The sequence below is a fragment of the Oenanthe melanoleuca genome, chromosome 1 (assembly GCF_029582105.1).
Source record: "Oenanthe melanoleuca isolate GR-GAL-2019-014 chromosome 1, OMel1.0, whole genome shotgun sequence".
Taxonomy (NCBI): domain Eukaryota; kingdom Metazoa; phylum Chordata; class Aves; order Passeriformes; family Muscicapidae; genus Oenanthe; species Oenanthe melanoleuca.
Genome location: NC_079333.1, coordinates 989,589 through 1,012,276, shown reverse-complemented (window position 1 = coordinate 1,012,276; position 22,688 = coordinate 989,589). Strand labels below are relative to the sequence as shown.

At 54.2% G+C, this 22,688-nt stretch overlaps 1 protein-coding gene across 4 annotated transcripts in view; it reads left to right on the top strand.

The window, feature by feature from the left end:
- LOC130250951 (glutamate receptor ionotropic, kainate 1) overlaps window positions 1-18,445 on the top strand; it is a 112,083-nt gene extending 93,638 nt beyond the window's left edge. For 2 of the 4 annotated variants that reach the window (XM_056487173.1, XM_056487169.1), the window contains 3 exons: window positions 4,879-5,104; window positions 9,075-9,325; window positions 18,042-18,445. In XM_056487173.1, coding sequence (XP_056343148.1) covers window positions 4,879-5,104; window positions 9,075-9,325; window positions 18,042-18,197 — 633 coding nt within the window. In that variant the 3' untranslated portion in view covers window positions 18,198-18,445. Of the gene's footprint in view, window positions 1-4,878; window positions 5,105-9,074; window positions 9,326-11,818; window positions 11,985-18,041 lie in introns of those variants that run through there. The other 2 variants (XM_056487183.1, XR_008840080.1) reach the window with 2 other exon arrangements.
- Window positions 18,446-22,688: the final 4,243 nt, after the last annotated feature.

The window sequence follows — 22,688 nt, the reverse complement described above, 5'->3', positions numbered from 1 at the left end:
TTCTCCCTGTGTAGAGATGCCAGATCTGGCCAGAGCAGATGAAAACCCCAAAAACAGGGCCTGGGCAGCTCAGGACAGTTAAGCCTTGTTGGAGGGCAAGCCAGCAGCACCCCAGGCAGCATTGTCCATCTGTGGGAATGGCCAAATCTGGGAGAAGCCCAGCTGAAGGCAAGATGTTTCCCATCCACAAGCAGTGACACACATCTATTTCTCCAGACTGCTGCCCTGCTCTGTTTCCAGCATGCCCATAAATCTTCCACTGCTTTCTTGCCCCTCCATCATAACACATCTTAGTCCTTTGTTTGTGGCTTGTGCCAGCTCCTGCCTTCTAAAGTGCAGATGTGTTTCCACTGAAATTAATGAAAATTCAAAGGCAAAATTTGGCACAGGATCCATCTTGAAAAAAAAAAAAAAAAAGGAGCTGGCAAGTTGAGAAGCCAAGATCTTTCTTACAAACTCTTCTGAATAAGGAATACATCCTTCCATTAAATTCACTGTCAGACTCAGTCTAGTGCATAAACATAGCATCAATTTCAAAAATATTCCCAACAGAGAAATAAAAATGGTTCCTACTTGTGAAGAGCCACTTAAGCATTGTCAGAGTTTAGTGGTATCTTGTGGCTCACCAAACTGAGGTGGAATTCAGGTGACATTCACAGATACTGAATTTACAGCTGAGGCATATTAGCATTTAAACCTCAAAGTACCAGAAAATCAACTTCTCACAGGAATCCCTCGATGGTGTTTAAAACTGAGCCTGGAATCAGCTGAGATGGCTGTAAGCCAGAGACAGGCTTGAGGGACTGAGGAGAGCTGCCCTTAACCCCTGTGGCAGAAGGATCACCTCCTCGAGTCTGATTGCAATGGGAAGCACAAAGCAGGAGTTGATTTGGTCTGTTTCTAAAACTCATCCCTGAAGTAGGTGGCTTCCAGGCGAGTGATGTGAACACAGCAGGTGCAGATGAATGCTTTGTTCATCCATCACCAGGCTCTTGGAGCCGTGGGTGTGCCCTGGCACAGGAGCAGAGTGTGTGAGGGCAGCAGTGTCCAGGGCAGCAGTGTGTGAGGGCAGCAGTGTGTGAGGGCAGCAGTGTGTGAGGGCAGCAGTGTGTGAGGGCAGCAGTGTCCCAGGGCAGCAGTGTGTGAGGGCAGCAGTGTGTGAGGGCAGCAGTGTGTGAGGGCAGCAGTGTCCCAGGGCAGCAGTGTGTGAAGGCAGCAGTGTGTGAGGGCAGCAGTGTCCCAGGGCAGCAGTGTCCCAGGGCAGCAGTGTGTGAGGGCAGCAGTGTGTGAGGGCAGCAGTGTCCCAGGGCAGCAGTGTGTGAGGGCAGCAGTGTGTGAGGGCAGCAGTGTGTGTGAGGGCAGCAGTGTGTGAGGGCAGCAGTGTCCAGGGCAGCAGTGTGTGAGGGCAGCAGTGTGTGAGAGCAGCAGTGTGTGAGAGCAGCAGTGTGTGAGGGCAGCAGTGTCCAGGGCAGCAGTGTGTGAGGGCAGCAGTGTGTGAGGGCAGCAGTGTGTGAGGGCAGCAGTGTCCCAGGGCAGCAGTGTCCCAGGGCAGCAGTGTCCAGGGCAGCAGTGTCCAGGGCAGCAGTGAGTGAGAGCAGCAGTGTGTGAGGGCAGCAGTGTCCAGGGCAGCAGTGTGTGAGGGCAGCAGTGTCCAGGGCAGCAGTGTGTGAAGGCAGCAGTGTGTGAGGGCAGCAGTGTGTGAGGGCAGCAGTGTGTGAGGGCAGCAGTGTCCCAGGGCAGCAGTGTCCCAGGGCAGCAGTGTCCAGGGCAGCAGTGTCCAGGGCAGCAGTGAGTGAGAGCAGCAGTGTGTGAGGGCAGCAGTGTCCAGGGCAGCAGTGTCCAGGGCAGCAGTGAGTGAGAGCAGCAGTGTGTGAGGGCAGCAGTGTGTGAGGGCAGCAGTGTGTGAGGGCAGCAGTGTCCAGGGCAGCAGTGTGTGAGGGCAGCAGTGTGTGAGGGCAGCAGTGTGTGACGGCAGCAGTGTGTGAGGGCAGCAGTGTCCAGGGCAGCAGTGTGTGAGGGCAGCAGTGTGTGAGGGCAGCAGTGTGTGAGGGCAGCAGTGTCCCAGGGCAGCAGTGTCCAGGGCAGCAGTGAGTGAGAGCAGCAGTGAGTGAGAGCAGCAGTGTGTGAGGGCAGCAGTGTGTGAGGGCAGCAGTGTGTGAGGGCAGCAGTGTCCAGGGCAGCAGTGTGTGAGGGCAGCAGTGTGTGAGGGCAGCAGTGTGTGAGGGCAGCAGTGTCCAGGGCAGCAGTGTGTGAGGGCAGCAGTGTGTGAGGGCAGCAGTGTGTGAGGGCAGCAGTGTCCCAGGGCAGCAGTGTGTGAGGGCAGCAGTGTCCCAGGGCAGCAGTGTGTGAGGGCAGCAGTGTCCCAGGGCAGCAGTGTGTGAGGGCAGCAGTGTGTGAGGGCAGCAGTGTGTGAGGGCAGCAGTGTCCAGGGCAGCAGTGTGTGAGGGCAGCAGTGTGTGAGGGCAGCAGTGTGTGAGGGCAGCAGTGTCCAGGGCAGCAGTGTGTGAGGGCAGCAGTGTGTGAGGGCAGCAGTGTCCAGGGCAGCAGTGTGTGAGGGCAGCAGTGTGTGAGGGCAGCAGTGTGTGAGGGCAGCAGTGTGTGAGGGCAGCAGTGTCCCAGGGCAGCAGTGTGTGAGGGCAGCAGTGTGTGAGGGCAGCAGTGTGTGAGGGCAGCAGTGTCCAGGGCAGCAGTGTGTGAGGGCAGCAGTGTGTGAGGGCAGCAGTGTGTGAGGGCAGCAGTGTCCAGGGCAGCAGTGTGTGAGGGCAGCAGTGTCCAGGGCAGCAGTGTGTGAGGGCAGCAGTGTGTGAGAGCAGCAGTGTGTGAGAGCAGCAGTGTGTGAGGGCAGCAGTGTCCAGGGCAGCAGTGTGTGAGGGCAGCAGTGTGTGAGGGCAGCAGTGTGTGAGGGCAGCAGTGTCCAGGGCAGCAGTGTGTGAGGGCAGCAGTGTCCCAGGGCAGCAGTGTCCCAGGGCAGCAGTGTCCAGGGCAGCAGTGTCCAGGGCAGCAGTGAGTGAGAGCAGCAGTGTGTGAGGGCAGCAGTGTGTGAGGGCAGCAGTGTGTGAGGGCAGCAGTGTCCAGGGCAGCAGTGTGTGAGGGCAGCAGTGTGTGAGAGCAGCAGTGTGTGAGAGCAGCAGTGTGTGAGGGCAGCAGTGTCCAGGGCAGCAGTGTGTGAGGGCAGCAGTGTGTGAGGGCAGCAGTGTGTGAGGGCAGCAGTGTCCCAGGGCAGCAGTGTCCCAGGGCAGCAGTGTCCAGGGCAGCAGTGTCCAGGGCAGCAGTGAGTGAGAGCAGCAGTGTGTGAGGGCAGCAGTGTCCCAGGGCAGCAGTGTCCAGGGCAGCAGTGTCCAGGGCAGCAGTGAGTGAGAGCAGCAGTGTGTGAGGGCAGCAGTGTGTGAGGGCAGCAGTGTCCAGGGCAGCAGTGTGTGAGGGCAGCAGTGTGTGAGGGCAGCAGTGTGTGAGGGCAGCAGTGTCCCAGGGCAGCAGTGCCCAGGGCAGCAGTGTGTGAGGGCAGCAGTGTGTGAGGGCAGCAGTGTGTGAGGGCAGCAGTGTCCCAGGGCAGCAGTGCCCAGGGCAGCAGTGCCCAGGGCAGCAGTGAGTGAGAGCAGCAGTGTGTGAGGGCAGCAGTGTGTGAGGGCAGCAGTGTGTGAGGGCAGCAGTGTCCAGGGCAGCAGTGTGTGAGGGCAGCAGTGTGTGAGGGCAGCAGTGTGTGAGGGCAGCAGTGTGTGAGGGCAGCAGTGTCCAGGGCAGCAGTGTCCAGGGCAGCAGTGTGTGAGGGCAGCAGTGTGTGAGAGCAGCAGTGTGTGAGGGCAGCAGTGTCCCAGGGCAGCAGTGTCCAGGGCAGCAGTGTCCAGGGCAGCAGTGTCCAGGGCAGCAGTGTGTGAGGGCAGCAGTGTGTGAGGGCAGCAGTGTCCAGGGCAGCAGTGTGTGAGGGCAGCAGTGTCCAGGGCAGCAGTGTGTGAGGGCAGCAGTGTGTGAAGGCAGCAGTGTGTGAGGGCAGCAGTGTGTGAAGGCAGCAGTGTCCAGGGCAGCAGTGTGTGAGGGCAGCAGTGTCCAGGGCAGCAGTGAGTGAGAGCAGCAGTGTGTGAGGGCAGCAGTGTCCAGGGCAGCAGTGTGTGAAGGCAGCAGTGTCCAGGGCAGCAGTGTGTGAGGGCAGCAGTGTCCAGGGCAGCAGTGTGTGAGGGCAGCAGTGTGTGAGGGCAGCAGTGTGTGAGGGCAGCAGTGTGTGAGGGCAGCAGTGTGTGAGGGCAGCAGTGTCCAGGGCAGCAGTGTGTGAGGGCAGCAGTGTCCCAGGGCAGCAGTGTCCAGGGCAGCAGTGTCCCAGGGCAGCAGTGTGTGAGGGCAGCAGTGTGTGAGGGCAGCAGTGTGTGAGGGCAGCAGTGTCCCAGGGCAGCAGTGTGTGAGGGCAGCAGTGTGTGAGGGCAGCAGTGTGTGAAGGCAGCAGTGTCCAGGGCAGCAGTGTCCAGGGCAGCAGTGTGTGAAGGCAGCAGTGTGTGAGGGCAGCAGTGCCCAGGGCAGCAGTGTCCAGGGCAGCAGTGTGTGAGGGCAGCAGTGTGTGAGGGCAGCAGTGTCCAGGGCAGCAGTGTCCAGGGCAGCAGTGTCCAGCTGCCTGTGTGCTGCAGTCCAGGGAACAGCATGTCCCAAAAAGCTTCAGAGCACCTTCCAGCCAGGCCAGTAACAGGGTTCCAGGCACTGCAGAGAGAGTGGGAAACCACAGGAGATTCCTCAGCAGGAAGCCCAGCAGGAGGGAGATGCTGCGGGAACGAAAGCCCTGCCCCAGGTCGGCTGAGACTCCAGATGTGGCGCTGGCATTGAGGCTGGCAGGCTGAGGAACATCTGGCCAGCAGTGGGGGTGCTGGTGTGACTCTGTGCCTCTTCTCCCCGCAGAAATCCAAGATCTCGACCTACGAGAAGATGTGGGCGTTCATGAGCAGCCGGCAGCAGACGGCGCTGGTGAAGAACAACGACGAGGGCATCCAGCGCGTGCTCACCACCGACTACGCCCTGCTGATGGAGTCCACCAGCATCGAGTACGTGACCCAGAGGAACTGCAACCTGACCCAGATCGGGGGGCTCATCGACTCCAAGGGCTACGGCGTGGGCACCCCCATCGGTGAGAGTCGGGCTGGGCTGGGGCACAGCGCACGGAGACCGTTCCACTGGGGCTCAGCCACGGGCCAGGGACAGTGCATCACCCTGGCTCGGATGGGTACAGGGGAGGGGGCTGAGGGCCTGGCACAGGGTGCAGCTGTGGCTGCCCCTGGACCCCTGCCAGTGTCCAAGGCCAGGCTGGATGGAGCTCTGAGATACTGGGACAGGGGAAGGTGTCCCTGCCCACCCACACCATTCTGGGATTCTGTATGTGCCCCAAAGAAAACTGCTTATTCAAAACACTGACATCCCTGATGCAGAGCCTTGCAGTTGATCCTCACTGCTCCTCGGTGTTGCTCTGAGGTCATGAACTAAATCAGAAATTCATCTCCTTTAATGCACAGCTTTAAGACTCCCAGTTTCTCTGAACTCTCTCTGAGTCAGACCTTTTCTAGCATGTCCAGTACCCTTTCTAAGACCCTCTAATAGTACAGCATTAAAAATTGTATCAGATTTTTGTGCTGTGCACTTGTGAATAATTGGCACTGGGGAGCCAGGTTTTGTCCTGTGGTTATAGAATTATGGAATTATGGAACCACAGAAGGGTTTGGGTTGGAAAGAATCTCAAAGCCCACCCAGTGCCACCCCCTGCCATGGGCAGGAACACCTCCCACTATCCCAGGTTGCTCCAAGCCCTGTCCAGCTGGAGATCAGTTCATCCATTGCTTGACAGAGCAGATATAAATAATGGAGAAACACCTCTGCACTTGGAACTGTCATTCTTTGTGGTGCTGAGCACCGCAGACAGATTGTCACAGACATGACAGCCCAAGTCTGTTTTTCCACTGGCGGGGTGAGAACAGCCTTGGCACCCTGAGGAAAGTGATACAAAAGCTAAAATCCCCAAGAATGACAAACTCATGGCAAGAGTTTCCTTGAGGTTATAAAACTGCCACAGTTTAAACCAAGAACAATGAAGGAATAATTGGAACAGATGGCAATCCTCAAAGACAGTGCAGCCACTGGAAATGCAGCTGTGAAATATATTTATATAAAATGTTCCTTGTATGAGAAGTGCACCTTTATTTTTTTTAAGAAAAACCTGCAAAATTCAGGGGAATAGATATCTCCAAGCACTGTAGAATAATCCAGCACCATCAAGCACCTCATAAACAACTGATTTCATAAACAAGATAAACCTGCCACTATTCAGAGGGACCCCCAAGGCTCTGCCATTTCTCTCAGAGCATTCAGGAGTATTGATTGCAGAGACTGTATGGAAAATTTAAAAAACAAAACAAAAATGGCTTGTCTGTGACCCTAAAAACCACAGAGCCAGTCACTCCAGAATTTCCAGTGAGAGAGCTGGGCAGCACCTTATGGCTCCCAAAGAAACAGGGAGGAGAATTCTTGAATCTGGGAAATGTATTATTTTATCAGAGCATCTTCTGCAAGTAAAATGCAGCAGCTATAGGCATCAGCAGGAATTTCCCCATGGAAAGGGTGGCCAGGCCTTGGCAGGGGCATCCAGGGGGGTTTGGAGTGCCCATCCCTGGAGGTGTCCAAGGAACTCCTGGAGGTGGCACTGAGTGCTCTGGGCTGGGGACAAGGTGGGCATGGGGCACAGGCTGGATTCAGTGCTCTCAGCTCTTTTCCACCCTCAGTGGTTCTGGGATTCTGTGATGTGTGTGTCAGGGCAGGTTTAACTCCAGGATCAGTGCCAGTGCTGATGCAGGTAATTCTAACACCAAAGCTCTTCTCAGTTCCTTGGGAAACTGCTAAGAAAGTAGATAAATGCATTTATTGGCCTAAGAGGTTTGTTAATAGCTCAGAGGCCATAAGTAATGTGCTGAATATTAGAAGAGGTGTGGAGATGGATTTGTGGGTGGTGTTAGAGCTCAGCAATAAACCACCACCAGTGTAGCTCTCCAGGCACTCTTGACAAACTCTAAAAGCCCATGCAGAAATATGGAGGTGCCTGCTGCCCTCTAGATGAATTGTGGTAATCCTGATGGCAACATAAACACCACAGGAAAGAAAGAACAGCCCCACAAATCCTGTGTTGTGACTCTGGCTGCTCCACTTTACCTCCCAGCTGTCCTTCCAGGCAGGGGAAATGGATGAGTCCTGCATCCTTACACATTGCAGGGGACAAGCCTCTCCTAAGGCACAAACAATTCTGCTCTCTCTTTTGTGAGGCACTGCTCTTTTCAGGGGTGATAATTCACTCCTCTGTGCAAAGCCAGCTTTTGGAGGTGTTTCTGGCCTGTTTTCTGTGCTGTTATTTTTGGGTCTTTAACAGCAAGCACACAAATCATCCATTCTTACAGCAGGCACGTTTTGCTCTCAGGGCTGGCTGCCTCCAGCAGTGCTGGTCTCTGCCTTCCCAGATGGATTTGGGATGGTGTGACACATGTCTCCTGGCAGCTGTGGTCACAGCAGGCCCAGTGCTGGCAGTGCTCTGCCCCAGCACAGCAAGTGTTGGCACAGCAAATGAGGGATTGCAATGTTCCTCACGCTGGTTTGCTCAGGCAGGGCTGGGGGATGGAGGAGATGGAGGGGACATGTATCCACAGGACAAGGATTTTTAACAGTGTCCTGCACAGCAAAATAAGGGGGAAAACTGAAGCTTGAGGCCGAATTTCCAAGGCTATTTCGATGCATAAGGAGTCAGGAGTGGTGCCTCAGTGAGACTTTTCTGATTTTTCAAGTGCCATGTGATCCTGCAATTCTGGCACACACCTGCCTTAAAGCTTGGTTTGCCTTGATGGAGTTGAGTTTGCAACACCTTTAATGTGCAGCAAAATGTGACTTTGGCAAAATAGCACTTGAAGAAAATCTGGGAATCACAGAATGGCCTGGATTGGGAGGGACCTTAAAGCCCATGCAGTGTCCCCCCTGCCATGGGCAGGGACACCTCCCACTGTCCCATCCAACCTGGCCTTGGCCACGTCCAGGGGCAGCCACAGCTTCTCTGGGCAGCTGTGCCAGGGCAGGGACACCCTCACAGGGAACACTTCTTTCCAGCATCCCACCTAATCCTGCCCTCTGGCAGTGGGAAGCCTTCCCCCTGTCCTGTCCCTCCATGTCTTATTAATGTGCTGCTAATGGAAGGGAAGGGTGGGCAGGAGCAGCTGCAGGGCTTTCAGCTCTGCATTTCAGCCCAGCCCTGAATGTTTCCAGCTGCAGGGAGTCCAGCATGGCAGGATTTGGGAGCGCACATGTGCCTTTGGAGCCAAACAGCATCTCACAGAATCACAGAACCATTCTTGCCTCCCCTCCTTGCTACCACAAAATCCTGGTCCCACAAAGAAAAGTCTCTTTCACAAACACTGGCTGCAGGATTTTGGAAGATGGAGAGCTGAGCAGAATGTGAGAGAGCAAATCTAAGCAGACTGAGCCACCCAGTGTGACCCCAGTCTTCACCAGACACTGCCCAGGTCCATAAAGCTGCAGAGCCTGCACACACATCATTTAGCAAATGGTGGCCTGCAAACCACAAGCATGAAATTTTTGCTATTTTCAGCTTTCAGGGCCCCTATTGTTGCAAATCACAATAAAAAGGACTTGTCCACACAGTGTTCTTACAAGCTGTAGGTGTGATGCAGGTGTAAATGAGAAGAGAAAGTGTCTGAGTGACTCTGGACTCCTCTGAGTCTGCCACTCATTTACAGGCAGCAGGAAAAACCAACAGGTGCTGAAGTCAATGGAAGGGATGCAAAGTGGAAATTCTCATATTCAAATTTGATGTGGAGGAATGCCTTAGCAAGAAAATCCACTGCCAAGGCTTAAACAAACCTCACTAGGAGACCCTAAAATCATCATGGATTCCCAAATAACTGCACAAGTGGAGCCTTCTGTTCCCCAGTCCCCAGGGCAGACTCCAGCAGAGATTCCAGCTGGAATGATCCCTCCAGTGATAAGGGAGGTTTCTGCCTCGGCGGGCGGCAGCTGCTCCCTGCAGCAGTGCCAGCCTCGCCGTCCCCTCGCAGGGTCCCCGTACAGGGACAAGATCACCATCGCCATCCTGCAGCTGCAGGAGGAGGGCAAGCTGCACATGATGAAGGAGAAGTGGTGGCGAGGCAACGGCTGCCCCGAGGAGGACAGCAAGGAGGCGAGCGCCCTGGGGGTGGAGAACATCGGCGGCATCTTCATCGTGCTGGCGGCGGGGCTGGTGCTCTCCGTGTTCGTGGCCATCGGCGAGTTCATCTACAAATCGCGCAAGAACAGCGACATCGAGCAGGTGCGTGCGGCTCCTGCGCTGCCATGGGCTCTGCAGGGGAGGCTCTGCAGCACAGGGCACTGCAGGGGAGGGCACTGCAGCACAGGGCACTGCACCTCACTGCACTGCAGCACAGGGCTCTGCAGGGGAGGCTCTGCAGCACAGGGCACTGCAGCACAGGGCGCTGCACCTCACTGCACTGCAGCACAGGGCACTGCAGGGGAGGGCACTGCAGCACAGGGCACTGCACCTCACTGCACTGCAGCACAAGGCACTGCAGCACAGGGCGCTGCACCTCACTGCACTGCACCTCACTGCACTGCAGCACAAGGCACTGCAGCACAGGGCGCTGCACCTCACTGCACTGCAGCACAGGGCTCTGCAGGGGAGGGCACTGCACCTCACTGCACTGCAGTGCAGGGCACTGCAGCACAGGGCACTGCAGCACAGGGCGCTGCACCTCACTGCACTGCAGCACAGGGCACTGCAGCACAGGGCTCTGCAGGGGCTCTGCAGCACAGGGCACTGCACCTTTCCTGTGCTGTGCTGGGCTCTGCAGGGAAGAGTTCTGCAGCACAGGGCACTGCAGCACACTGCACTGCACTGCACCTTTCCTGTGCTGCAGCTGGGCTCTGCACCTCACTGCACTGCACCTCGCTGCACTGCACCTCTCCTGCTGCTCAGCCCTCACCAGGCTCTAATGGCAGCTCATTTATTAATAACAACAGGGAGGTGCCTCACCCACAGGCCAATTAGTGCTGCGTAGCAGAGCAGTGCAGAACACGGGCAATTAATTTCTCAAACAGTTTCTGCTTGAATTTCTGGACTTCCAGCATGAATTACATTGGAAAGGAATAAATCACAACTGGGATGTTTTTTTTATATGGCATTAACACAAACTGCCTGAGGAACCCAGAAAAGCCCATCCAAATCCCAAGAGTCATTCTCCTCTTGCTCTAGAAAGGACCTTTTTTCAGAACCAGGGGTTTACAAGTTGTGCTGAAGGATGCACTTCAAAGCAGGGAGATCTACTGAGAGGTGATGGATGCCACTGTAAAGTAAGATTATGGAGCCAAAGAAATTCTGGTTATAGCTCCACTGAAGTGTAATGAGCTATTTAAAAGGGCAGAAGGAGAACAAAGGAAATGCTGTGTGTAAATCATGGCGTTAGAGCAGTTTGTGAGGAGGGATCAAGCCTTAAAATCGAGTGTAAACACCCCCTTAGAGAACCATGGGGCCTGTGAAAGAGGCAGGGCTGAGCAGGAACCTGGAGAGTGTTCCTGAAGCTGTCAGCCAGCCTCTCCTGCCCTGGGGCACTGTGTCCTGGCTCTGTCCTGGACCTGCTGTGGCCCTGTGTGGCTCCTCTTCTCTCCTCCAGGACTTTCCCGAGGGACAGGGGGACCCCACCCTGCAGGCCCAGGGGGTGGCCCTGAATCCCCAGGGAATCCCCATTTCCTCACTCCAGGCTCCCAGACGTGAGGCACCCACCTCGAAACGGGTTAAGTTCCCTTTGCACTTGGAGGTGGGAAAGGCTGGAGCTTTTCCAAGGGGGATTCGCCCTGCCCACCCAAGGTGGCATCCTGCAAGGGTGGTGACAAGAGACAGCAGTGCCTGTTGAGGCAAACAGCCTCCCCGAGGGCAGCAGGGACGAGTGCAAGGAGAAGAGAACATTTTGGACTCACTCTGCAGGTGCAGTTTGCAGTGAAAACACCTCACTGTCCACAGAAAGCAGATGCAGCTCATGGAGCAATCCCAGGACATGCCAGTCAAAGGGCCCCTGGTTTGGGATAAGGCAGAGATAAAGGATTAATGTACTTGCACATATTGCAGCTTTCTAATTAGCACTTTAGCCCGTTTTAGCACAAAATGCATAAAAAATGTATTGGTATCTTTGTTTTGTTCATGTCTCGGGAGATCATTTATTCAAATATGTTTTGGAGAACAGTTGCAGCTAATTAAAATATTTAGTATAATTAAAATGTTTAGTTAAAGTGCTAACATGGTGTAGAATATCCTGGAAACTTTGCAGGAGTCTGTGCAAGGCAGTGCCTCCCTGAAGCCAGGACTGAGTAACCTAAAGCTTGAGGCCAGGGGTGATAATTCACTGAGCAATCTGTGGGGTGAATAGCAGAATTCGGGGTTGCACACACGTGTGCACAGCCCCCATTTCTGCACCTCAATAATTAGAATCATTAAGTGAGTTAATGTGGCACATCCTGCTTCTTTTCCAGAAGCAATTTCACAGAGAGCACACCACCAGTGATTCCAGGTTTTCTCCTGGGATTGTTTTCTCTTTTCCCTGGTGAGATAAGCAGCTTAGATGGGAAATGCTGTGCAGGGTGTGTTATCACTAAGCTAATCCAAAGCATCGTTGAATACAATCTGTGACTTTTTCTGTTTCCATAAGTGGAGTCTCTTTTGATTTAAATGGCTTTTGAATCATTCTCATGCTTGTTTTCAGTTTTGCTTCGTTCATTTATTTACTTTCTCCATTTCTCTTCTTTTGCATGCAAGGCCTTTTGTTTCTTTTACGGACTGCAGTGTAAGCAACCCCACCCGTCCAACTCCACCTCTGGCACCACCTTATCCACGGAGTTAGACTGTGGCAAGTTAATCCGGGAGGAGCGAGGGATCCGAGCGCAGCCCTCGATCCACACGGTGTAGTCAGGAGAGGAGCCAGGTGTGTCCGGGCGAGCATCGCAGCCGGGCGGGGCTCAGCCTGCCGAGGGTTCTCCCAGGGCACAGACTGCTCTAGGGGAAACCAGCCGAGCCCCCAAATCCGGGCAAATAATTACCCCCCAGCAGGGAGCTCGGCAGAGCCTCTCAGATTTGTCACAGTCTCTCATGTGCAATTGTCACCTTGTCATTTCCCGGGGTAAATCACCTGCTTCAGGTAAGAAAAATCATTTACCTGCTCTTCATCTCCTCCCCATCCCGAGCTGAACAGTGCAGCCTGCTGGCTGGAACAGGGAGGAACATTCAGCTGGGTCTTGCTGCAGGAGGGCCGGGCAGCTCTGCATTCAGGAACCTCCCAAACACCTGCAGGGCTCCATTAACTTCATGGACCACTGCTACAAGCAGCCGGAGATGTCGAGCTGGCATCTCTTATTGCCTGTGTCAATATTTAATGAATTTTAATTCCTCCATTTAAAATTCATCACTCAAAGCCTGCAAGTAACTATCGCAGCACAAAATCAGAGCCATCAGTTACATTTTATGCCGTGTAACCATTAAGGACATATTCAACAGGAGCACCCTCAGGCAACACCCGCACAGACCATTAATGGAGCAGCTCCATTGGCTTCTTCGAGCAATGCACAACGTTCATTTGTAACAGAAATCTCCTTTGTGGGAAATTCGGGCATCAGTTTATCCCAGACAGCCAAGCCCTGGCATTGCTCTGCATATTGAACCCCGGTGGGATGGTTTGTGTAGGAGGCTGGCACGGGATGTGTTTCACACCCTGGAAGGACAGCACTCGGATTTCCTCCAGCCCTCGGCCAGCCAGGGACTGACAGGGCAGGGGACAATGGGCTGGATGTGGTTTTGCCACCAAAAAACGTATGTCAACAATTTGAGGTGCAGAAGTGCAGAGAAATGCCAGCACGAGGGATGTCATGAACTGTGGCAAACCCCAGAGTTCCCAAACCCTTGTACCTGTGTTCCACTGTGTGCCAGATCCCCATCAGCCTCCCCAGCTCATCTCCCTCCCCTCACCCTCACCCCTATTGATGTTTCCTGCCCAGAGGAGCTCCTGCCATCAGACAATCACTGCTCTGTTTTCCTGGGGCCGTTTCTGCCCCAGCTGCACTCAGGGGAACTGACTTTGGTGGGAGCCTTCACAGCAGAGTGCTCCCCTGGAAGGGGCTGTGTGCCTGGCTCCCGAGGGCAGCCAGAGCAGACAGTGCCTGTGATTCCCTCTCCCCTGGTCATGCTGATGCTGCTGGCAGCAGGCTGGAGCGGCTTGTGACAAATTGTGTACCAATTCTCCTCTGCTCATCCAGGCTGGCAGTTTATGCTGCACTCCAGATGCTGTAAGAAATTGTCTTGCTCACAATGGGCTCTTAACTTGTTTGAATGGAGCCTTGAAAGCTTTGGCTCTCCATAAAATGCTCCTTCTTGCCAGCAAAGACCTGAATTAGGTCCTCTGAATACCTGATTTTATGAAAGCACTGTTTATTTGCAGCTTCCCAGTAGAAGAGACTTAAAACTAATTAAATTCAGCTGCTCTCAGCTCTCAGAGGAGAAGGAAGATGCCTAATGTGTTTATCTCCATCAATGCCCCACACAAGAAATCCTCTGGGTGCAGCCTGGACGGTTTGTAACTGCTCCTTAGATGAGTGTGGGATCCAGAGCGTTTCTGTCACCTGCTGGGCAAGCATGTCCCAGCTGGCAGTGACAGCCCTCCTCCCCTGGCTGCAGCTGTCCCAGGCAGCAGCTCCTGCATCCCTGACAGAGCCTCAGCTACAAAAAGAGTTATCAAAACCCATCACTGGTGCTCAGGTGATGTGGGAGAGCAGCAAGCAGCTTTGCTGACTTTTCTTGTGAACAGAGCACAAGGGAACAGTTTCTGTAGGTGAGGGGAGTTAAATTAATCCCTGGATTACTGTCACACTGCTTCGACAGTCACTGCTCAATAGACAGGCAGGTTAAAGGAGTCAATTGGGGATCTCCTCCTGCCTTCAGTGACAGAATACCCACACACATCCTTAATGTGCCCCAGCAGCAGGTTTTGCTCACTGAAAGAAACTATTTTGGATATTTTTCCTTCTGTGAAAAATAAATCCATTTTCTTTCAGCACAAGACACAGGTCAGTGTCCCAGCCATGGGTGCAGGAGAAAACTCCTGACTTCTGCTCTTCCTCCTCTGGCCCTGAGCTGCTCAGGAGTTCTTCCAGAGTGAAATCTGCCCCACATCCTTTGATTTTCACAGTTCTCAGCGCTCCAACAGCACACTTGGGTGGCTTTTTTATTGTTATTGTTATTTGGTTGGATTTGCAAGGCATTAATAAAATGCCTTGTCCTCAGTAGTAGCCCAGCAGCAGAAGCAACAGACTGATAAATCCAGGCTACAACTATTTTTTTTTCATTGTTTCTACTTTATTTTGTGTTCTTTATTTATTTATTTTTAAATCTGAATCTGTAATTCTCCTAAAGCTTAGCACAGAGCTCTGCATGGGAGTGTAAGGAAGGATTTGGGAGCTTCATGACTAAGCTTTAGCAGTTGCTGAAATGACTAAAAGGCACAAAGAAAGAGCCCCACATCACACAGAGAGCAGAACCTATTCTGCTTTTAAAGGATGACATTTGCTTTTACATGCCATGGCCTGCAGCATTTTGACACTGCCAGAATGAGAAAGTTAAGCTGGCTGAAAGCAAAATGTTAAATTCATTTCTGAGTTGTAAAAGGGATTGATGTGTGCTCTTGTTCTGCACACTCCTCAGCAGTGGACTGACCAGCATGGAAATAAAAGGGGTTTTAAAGCAAACATTTTAGTCTGGCCACCAGAATACGAGACAAAAGAACAGTATATTACCCTTTAAAATGGAATTTTGATGCCAACATCCCCTTTATGAACACTGCTTTGCAGGTGCTGCTCAGAGGGCTTGTGCTCAGGCTCACTGGGTTTCCCATGGGGTGTGTTCCTTGTCCATGGCTTTCCTGTGAACCCCACACCTTTCTGGCTGAGGCTGTGCTTGCTCTGCACCACTGTTCCTAAGAATAACTAGAAGTCTTCCTGATAATGATTATTTTAAAATTCAGAGAAGCTGGAAATGGAGCCATTGGGCACTCCACAATCAGATATTAAAAACCTCCCAGCAATATGTTCTGTGTATCTGTCTGCAGATGCAAAATGAATTTCATGGGGCTGTTTTGTGGAGATGAATGGGAAAGGCGTTGTGGTTATTGCACAGTCTGAGTAGTAGAGATCCTTTTGGAAAATTAAAGTACCAGCTATTAACAAGGCAGTAAAATGCACTCTTTCACCTGCAGAAATCATCCCTGGCTGCACTCTGCAGAGTAATGGCTGGGATTAAATACAACACATTAGGAGGTTAGTGAGAAACACAGGGAAACAAGGTAAAAATAAGACTGATCAACCCTACGAAGGGTTAATAGGATCCTGTTCCTATTTACCGTGGAGTTCTGGATTCACCTTGCAATCCAGATTTTAAAAACTCAGTTAAAGCTGAGACCACAGAGAGCAGCAATCAAGGCCAAGTCAGCCACTCAGAATTTGTGTCCATTAGTTTGGGCACCGGTTTGCTCTCCAGAAAAGCTCGGAGCAGTGCAGAAAGGGTGTTGGGAGGAGACCCGCTGCTCCTGCTGCTTGCAGGGAAGGAATGCTGGAATGCCTGGGTCACATTGCCAGAGGGAGGGTATTTAAATGGTAATTGCCCATGGACTCTGGGCAGTGGCACGAACTGACAGGAGCCGGGTTGAGCCGAAGCAGCTCAGAGAATGAGCACACCGAGCTAGGAAGGTGCCCGCTCTGGGAGCTGAGGTGGCACACACAGCACCCCGAATTCACAGCACCCCTGATTCACAGCACCCCGAATTCACAGCACCCCGAATTCACAGCATCCCGAGTTCACAGCACCCCGAATTCACAGCACCCCGAATTCACAGCACCCAAATTCACAGCACCCCAGATTCACAGCACCCCAGATTCACAGCACCCCGAATTCACAGCACCCCGAGTTCACAGCACCCAAATTCACAGCACCCCAGATTCACAGCACCCCGAATTCACAACACCCAAATTCACAGCACCCCGAATTCACAGCACCCCGAATTCACAGCGCCCAAATTCAATTCACAGCACCCCAGATTCACAGCACCCCGAATTCACAGCACCCCGAATTCACAGCACCCCAGATTCACAGCACCCCGAATTCACAGCGCCCAAATTCAATTCACAGCACCCCAGATTCACAGCACCCCAGATTCACAGCACTCTGAATTCACAGCACTCTGAATTCACAGCACCCCGAATTCACAGCACCCCAGATTCACAGCACCCCGAATTCACAGCACCCCAAATTCAATTCACAGCACCCCAGATTCACAGCACCCCAGATTCACAGCACCCCAAATTCAATTCACAGCACCCCAGATTCACAGCACCCCGAGGCACTGCGGGCAGGAGCTGCTGCAGAGCCTGCACACCCTGTGCTCAGCCACTGAAGCTTCCAGCTTGGTTCCCCTGCTGCCATCATTTCATTCTGTACACAAATCATCCATTCATGGGTATTTGCACAGAACAATTACTGTGGGTTTGTTTTGTTTGTTTTGTTTTTTGTTTTTGTTTTTTTTGCAAAGCCACGTACTTCCACTTAAAGGCTACTTGTGTTTCTTTGTGCTATATGTAATTATACCAGCTGTGGGTTTTAAAAGATGTTTCCACTTACCCCAAATGTCTTTGTCAACGCTGTGATGGTGGGAAGAACGAAGATTCTTCTTTCTTTCTTTCCAAGCCATTCAGCTCCCTTATTCTTGTGGTAATTATCTCCTTTCTTCAAAACACAATATTTGAAAAGATTCTTTCCAAAGAAAAGAAGAAGAAGATTGAGGGCTGTGCTATATTTGAGAAATGTCTGTTCATTTCATGAGGGAAAAATAACTAACCCACAAAGAAATCTTCAAAAACCTCTTTGTTTTCTCCAGCACGCTCATGGTTTTTTGTCACTAAGGTATATGGTGTTTAAAACAAGGTCTTTTCTCTTGTAAGGTCAGAGGCAAATGAGAAAGGGTCAGTTTTGTGATGCAAAGCCACCAAAACATGGCAAAGGCTCCTGTGGGGAATTTCAGAAACATCCATAAGCAGCTGTAGTTGAGCCAAGGTTAAATGAAAGTCCCTGGAAGCTGAGTTAGGGAAAAACCCTTGCTGTGTGCAGTCACCTGTTGTATCCAGGGATTTAATCCCAGCTGGATCTCCTGAGTAGCTCCTGAGCCCTGTGAGGGCCAAAACCGAGCTTTGGCTTCTTCTGAGGAGCTCCTGGAGCTCCATGAGGGCCAAAACTGAGCTTTGGCTTCTCCTGAGGAGTTCAGAGTTCCCAGAGCTCCATGAGGGCCAAAACTGAGTTTGGCTTCTCCTGAGGAGGTCCCAAAGCCTCGTGAGGGCCAAAACCAAGTTTTGGCTTCTCCTGAGGAGCGTCCGAGCCCCGTGAGGGCCAACACCAAGTTTTGGACTCTCCTGAGGAGTTCCCAGAGCTCCGTGAGGGCCCAGGCTGAACTTTTGCTTCTTCTGAGGAGCTCCCGAGCCCCTTGAAGGCCAAAACCAAGCTTTGGCTTCTCCTGAGGAGCTGCTGGAGCTCCATGAGGCCCAAGACCGAACTTTGGCTCCTCCTGAGGAGCTCCCGAGCCCCGTGAGGCCCAGGCTGGGCTTTGGCTCCTCCTGAGGAGCTCCCGAGCCCCGTGAGGCCCAGGCTGGGCTTTGGCTCCTCCTGAGGAGCTCCTGAGCCCCGTGAGGCCCAGGCTGGGCTTTGGCTCCTCCTGAGGAGCTCCCGAGCCCCGTGAGGCCCAGGCTGGGCTTTGGCTCCTCCTGAGGAGCTCCCGAGCCCCGTGAGGCCCAGGCTGGGCTTTGGCTCCTCCTGAGGAGCTCCCGAGCCCCGTGAGGCCCAGGCTGGGCTTTGGCTCCTCCTGAGGAGCTCCTGAGCCCCGTGAGGCCCAGGCTGGGCTTTGGCCGGGCTCCCCGCGGTGGAAAGTGTTTAATGCCATCCCCTCTCTCCACAGTGTCTTTCGTTCAACGCCATCATGGAGGAGCTGGGCATTTCCCTGAAGCAGCAGAAGAAGCTGAAGAAGAGGTCGAGGGCGAAGGGGAAGTCGTCCTTCCCGAGCATCCTGAGCTGCCAGCAGCGGCGCACGCCGAGGAAGGAAAGCATGGCGTGAGTGGGGCAGGGCAGCCCTGCCAGGGACACCAGCAGCTCCTCACAGCTCTCCGTGGTTTGGTTTAATCTGGAGCACAGCAGCTGAAGTGCTCACCTGCGCTGATGTGCTCCTGTCCTCCAGCGGGTGTCTGGCTCCTCCTCTGGGCTGCATTTCTCTGCTCACCTCATCTGCATCCTGTCCCCTCCCCGTGCACCGCTGTATGTGCTTTCTAAATAAATCAATAAACAACTGACAGGGTTCTCTTTTCCAAGAATCTGGGAGTGAAACTTTTCTTTTCCCGTCTGAGGCAGAGATTGCAGCTCTGAGGACTCAGCTCTGCTGAGCACGGCTGTTTAGGAGCCAGGCTCCAGACACCAAAGGGAAAATCCACCCCATGAGCTCACAAACTGACCACACAAATGCATGAAGTACAAGGGCATCCAACAACAAGGCTTTTCTATTTTGTCTGACACTGTAAGGAACACTCTGCAGGCCCTTTCCTCTCAGCAGCTTGCTTGCCACCATCTTTTCCCTTCTCCTTTTCTTTTAAAACCTGATTATTTGGTAATATCACTGCACCAGGTGATACCATCAGCAGGTGCTGGTGTTTAAAAAGAAAAATCAAAATCCTACAAGGAGTGATCAGTAAACAACACTGACACAATCACACTGCCACATCCCTCAGATCCTGATGCCAATACAGCAATTCTTGGTTAGGGAGTGAAAATCTCTGAGAAATTAGGGCTGAGAATGCCCAGTTTATAACAAGGCTATAACAATACCTTTATTAACCACCAAGGTGACAGACAATCTGGCCTGGGTTGGGTGACTCCTCTGTGGTGCAGCCTGGGTTTAAGGACATCAAAGGCTTTTTAAGGACCCTTCCCTCTCCCATGGAGGGTCAAGTTCTTGAAGAAGGAAATTCATCAGATTAACAAGGCCTAGTTTTGACAGACTCATATTAATTCCTGTTCATTTCCTCCCTCTTACTTAAAAATAGTTATTTCATGCAAGCACTTGTCAGGCAACACAAAGTTCCCCAGGTTCTTCCTTTCCTTCCTCAGAAAACAGGAATTACTGTTGGTGTTTCCCAGCGTTTCCAGGAGGTGTGGGTCAGTGGGACAGGTGAGAGCAGGTCTCCTGCAGGTGCCTCCAGCTCTGTGCCTGCTTTGGGCAGCTCAGTCTGCTGCAGAGGCTGGGCTGGTGAGCAGGAGCTGGGGCAAGCAGCCCCTGGCTGGGAGAGTTCACAGACAACCTGACAATGGGCAGCTTCAGTGCCTTGTGTCACCATCACCTCACAAACAGACCTTGCAGACCCCCAGCACCACTGTGCGGTAGAAAAGCAACTTATTATTGGAATAATGATTGGAAAGCAGGTTATTAGTTTCCAGTGGGTGTAAGTCTATTGCTCTGCCATCCATGGCCCTCAGCTAAGGTATTTTTAAATTACTCTGTTAAAAATTATAAAAGATTTATGATCAAGCCTTTTTTTTTTTTTTTTTTTTTTTTTTTTTTTTTTTTTTTTTTCCTGTGGCTTAGACCTTGAGATTTAAGATTTCCAAGTTCAATTTTTTAAAAAATCTGCTCATGTTGGCCTGAAAGTAAGAGACAGCACTTTGGTTACTTTTTACAGTTGTACATGTGGGTGTAGGAGCATATTTGCAGTGACCTTCTCCCTGTATCCCAGTAAGTCCCATTTTCCTGCCTTTTTCTCAATGGGAGTAGAGAAGCCTGGTTAGAGATTAGGAAGGGCAATGTCCTCGTTGGGCTGATAGGACAAGGGGGAATGTATTCCCAGTGCCAGAGGGCAGGGCTGGATGGGATGTTGGGAAGGAATTCCTCCCTGGGAGGATGGAAAAGCCCAGGCACCCAGAGCAGCTGTGCTGCCCCTGGATCCCTGGCAGTGCCCAAGGTTGGACACTGGGGTTTGGAACTGCCTGCTCTTTTTATTTCCAATAAAGCAGCATCTTTTGAGAAGGCAGCACCTTAAATGTCCAGAGGAGGAGAAACGGGCTGCCTGAGATGCAAAGAGGCAGAAATCCTGCTGCCAAAGCTCTCCCAAAGCACGAGCCCGTGTGCAGGTCAGCATGTCTGATGGCCAGGGCAGTCATTTTTAACGGGCTGCCAGCTCCAAACGAAAAGGGAGGCTTGGCCTCCGGAGGAGTGATGTGCTACAGCTAATCTCTCTAATCACGAGGGTTCTAATGCTAACACCCCGTGAGGCTGGCTGGGGATGAACGCCCTGCACAGAGGCACAGGCATGGCAGAGCAGCTGCATGCCACAAACCCTGCAGGGATCCCACTCCTGGAGGGGCTGGGCTGCCCCAGCACTGCCCCAACCTGCCCCAGCACTGCCCAGCTCTACCCAGCACTGCCCCAGCACTGCCCAACACTGCCCCAGCACTGCCCCAGCACTGCCCCAGCACTGCCCAGCACTGCCCAGCACTGCCCCAGCACTGCCCAGCACTGCCCCAACCTGCCCCAGCACTGCCCAACACTGCCCCAACACTGCCCAACACTGCCCCAACCTGCCCCAGCACTGCCCAGCGCTGCCCAGCACTGCCCCAGCACTGCCCAGCACTGCCCAGCACTGCCCAGCACTGCCCAACACTGCCCAGCACTGCCCCAACCTGCCCCAGCACTGCCCAGCACTGCCCAACACTGCCCCAGCACTGCCCCAGCACTGCCCAGCACTGCCCAAACACTGCCCCAGCACTACCCAACACTGCCCCAACCTGCCCCAGCACTGCCCCAACCTGCCCCAGCACTGCCCAACACTGCCCAACACTGCCCAACACTGCCCAGCACTGCCCAGCACTGCCCAACACTGCCCAGCACTGCCCCAACCTGCCCCAGCACTGCCCAACACTGCCCCAACACTGCCCAGCACTGCCCCAACACTGCCCAACACTGCCCAACACTGCCCCAGCACTGCCCAGCACTGCCCCAGCACTGCCCCAACCTGCCCCAGCACTGCCCCAGCACTGCCCAACACTGCCCCAACACTGCCCAGCACTGCCCAGCACTGCCCCAGCACTGCCCCAACCTGCCCCAACACTGCCCAACACTGCCCAACACTGCCCCAGCACTGCCCAGCACTGCCCAACACTGCCCAACACTGCCCCAACACTGCCCAACACTGCCCAACACTGCCCCAGCACTGCCCAGCACTGCCCCAGCACTGCCCCAACCTGCCCCAGCACTGCCCCAGCACTGCCCCAACACTGCCCAGCACTGCCCAGCACTGCCCCAACCTGCCCCAGCACTGCCCAGCACTGCCCAACACTGCCCAGCACTGCCCAGCACTGCCCCAGCACTGCCCATGCACTGCCCAGCACTGCCCAGCACTGCCCCAGCACTGCCCCAACACTGCCCCAGCACTGCCCCAGCACTGCCCCAGCACTGCCCCAACCTGCCCCAGCACTGCCCAGCACTGCCCCAACACTGCTCCAGCACTGCCCAACACTGCCCCAACACTGCCCAGCACTGCCCAACACTGCCCCAACACTGCCCCAGCACTGCCCCAACCTGCCCCAGCACTGCCCAGCACTGCCCAGCGCTGCCCCAACACTGCCCAGCACTGCCCAGCACTGCCCAGCACTGCCCAACACTGCCCCAACACTGCCCAGCACTGCCCAGCACTGCCCCAACACTGCCCAGCACTGCCCCAACACTGCCCCAACACTGCCCAACACTGCCCCAACACTGCCCAGCACTGCCCCAGCACTGCCCCAGCACTGCCCAGCACTGCCCCAGCACTGCCCCAGCCCTGCCCCAGCACTGCCCAGCACTGCCCAACACTGCCCAGCACTGCCCCAGCACTGCCCCAGCACTGCCCCAACACTGCCCAGCACTGCGCAGCACTGCCCAGCACTGCCCAACACTGCCCCAGCACTGCCCCAGCACTGCCCAACACTGCCCCAGCACTGCCCCAACACTGCCCCAGCACTGCCCCAGCACTGCCCAACACTGCCCCAACACTGCCCCAACACTGCCCAGCACTGCCCCAACACTGCCCCAGCACTGCCCCAGCACTGCCCAACACTGCCCCAACACTGCCCCAGCACTGCCCAACACTGCCCCAACACTGCCCAGCACTGCCCAGCACTGCCCCAACACTGCCCAGCACTGCCCAGCACTGCCCAGCACTGCCCAGCTCTGCCCAGCACTGCCCAGCACTGCCCAGCGCTGCCCAGCACTGCCCCAGCACTGCCCAGCACTGCCCCAACACTGCCCCAGCACTGCCCAGCACTGCCCAGCACTGCCCCAGCACTGCCCAGCACTGCCCAGCACTGCCCAGCGCTGGCCAGCACTGCCCCAGCACTGCCCAGCACTGCCCCAGCACTGCCCCAACACTGCCCCAACACTGCCCCAACACTGCCCCAGCACTGCCCAACACTGCCCCAGCACTGCTCCAGCACTGCCCAGCACTGCCCAACACTGCCCCAGCACTGCCCCAGCACTGCCCAACGCTGCCCCAACACTGCCCCAGCACTGCCCCAACACTGCCCA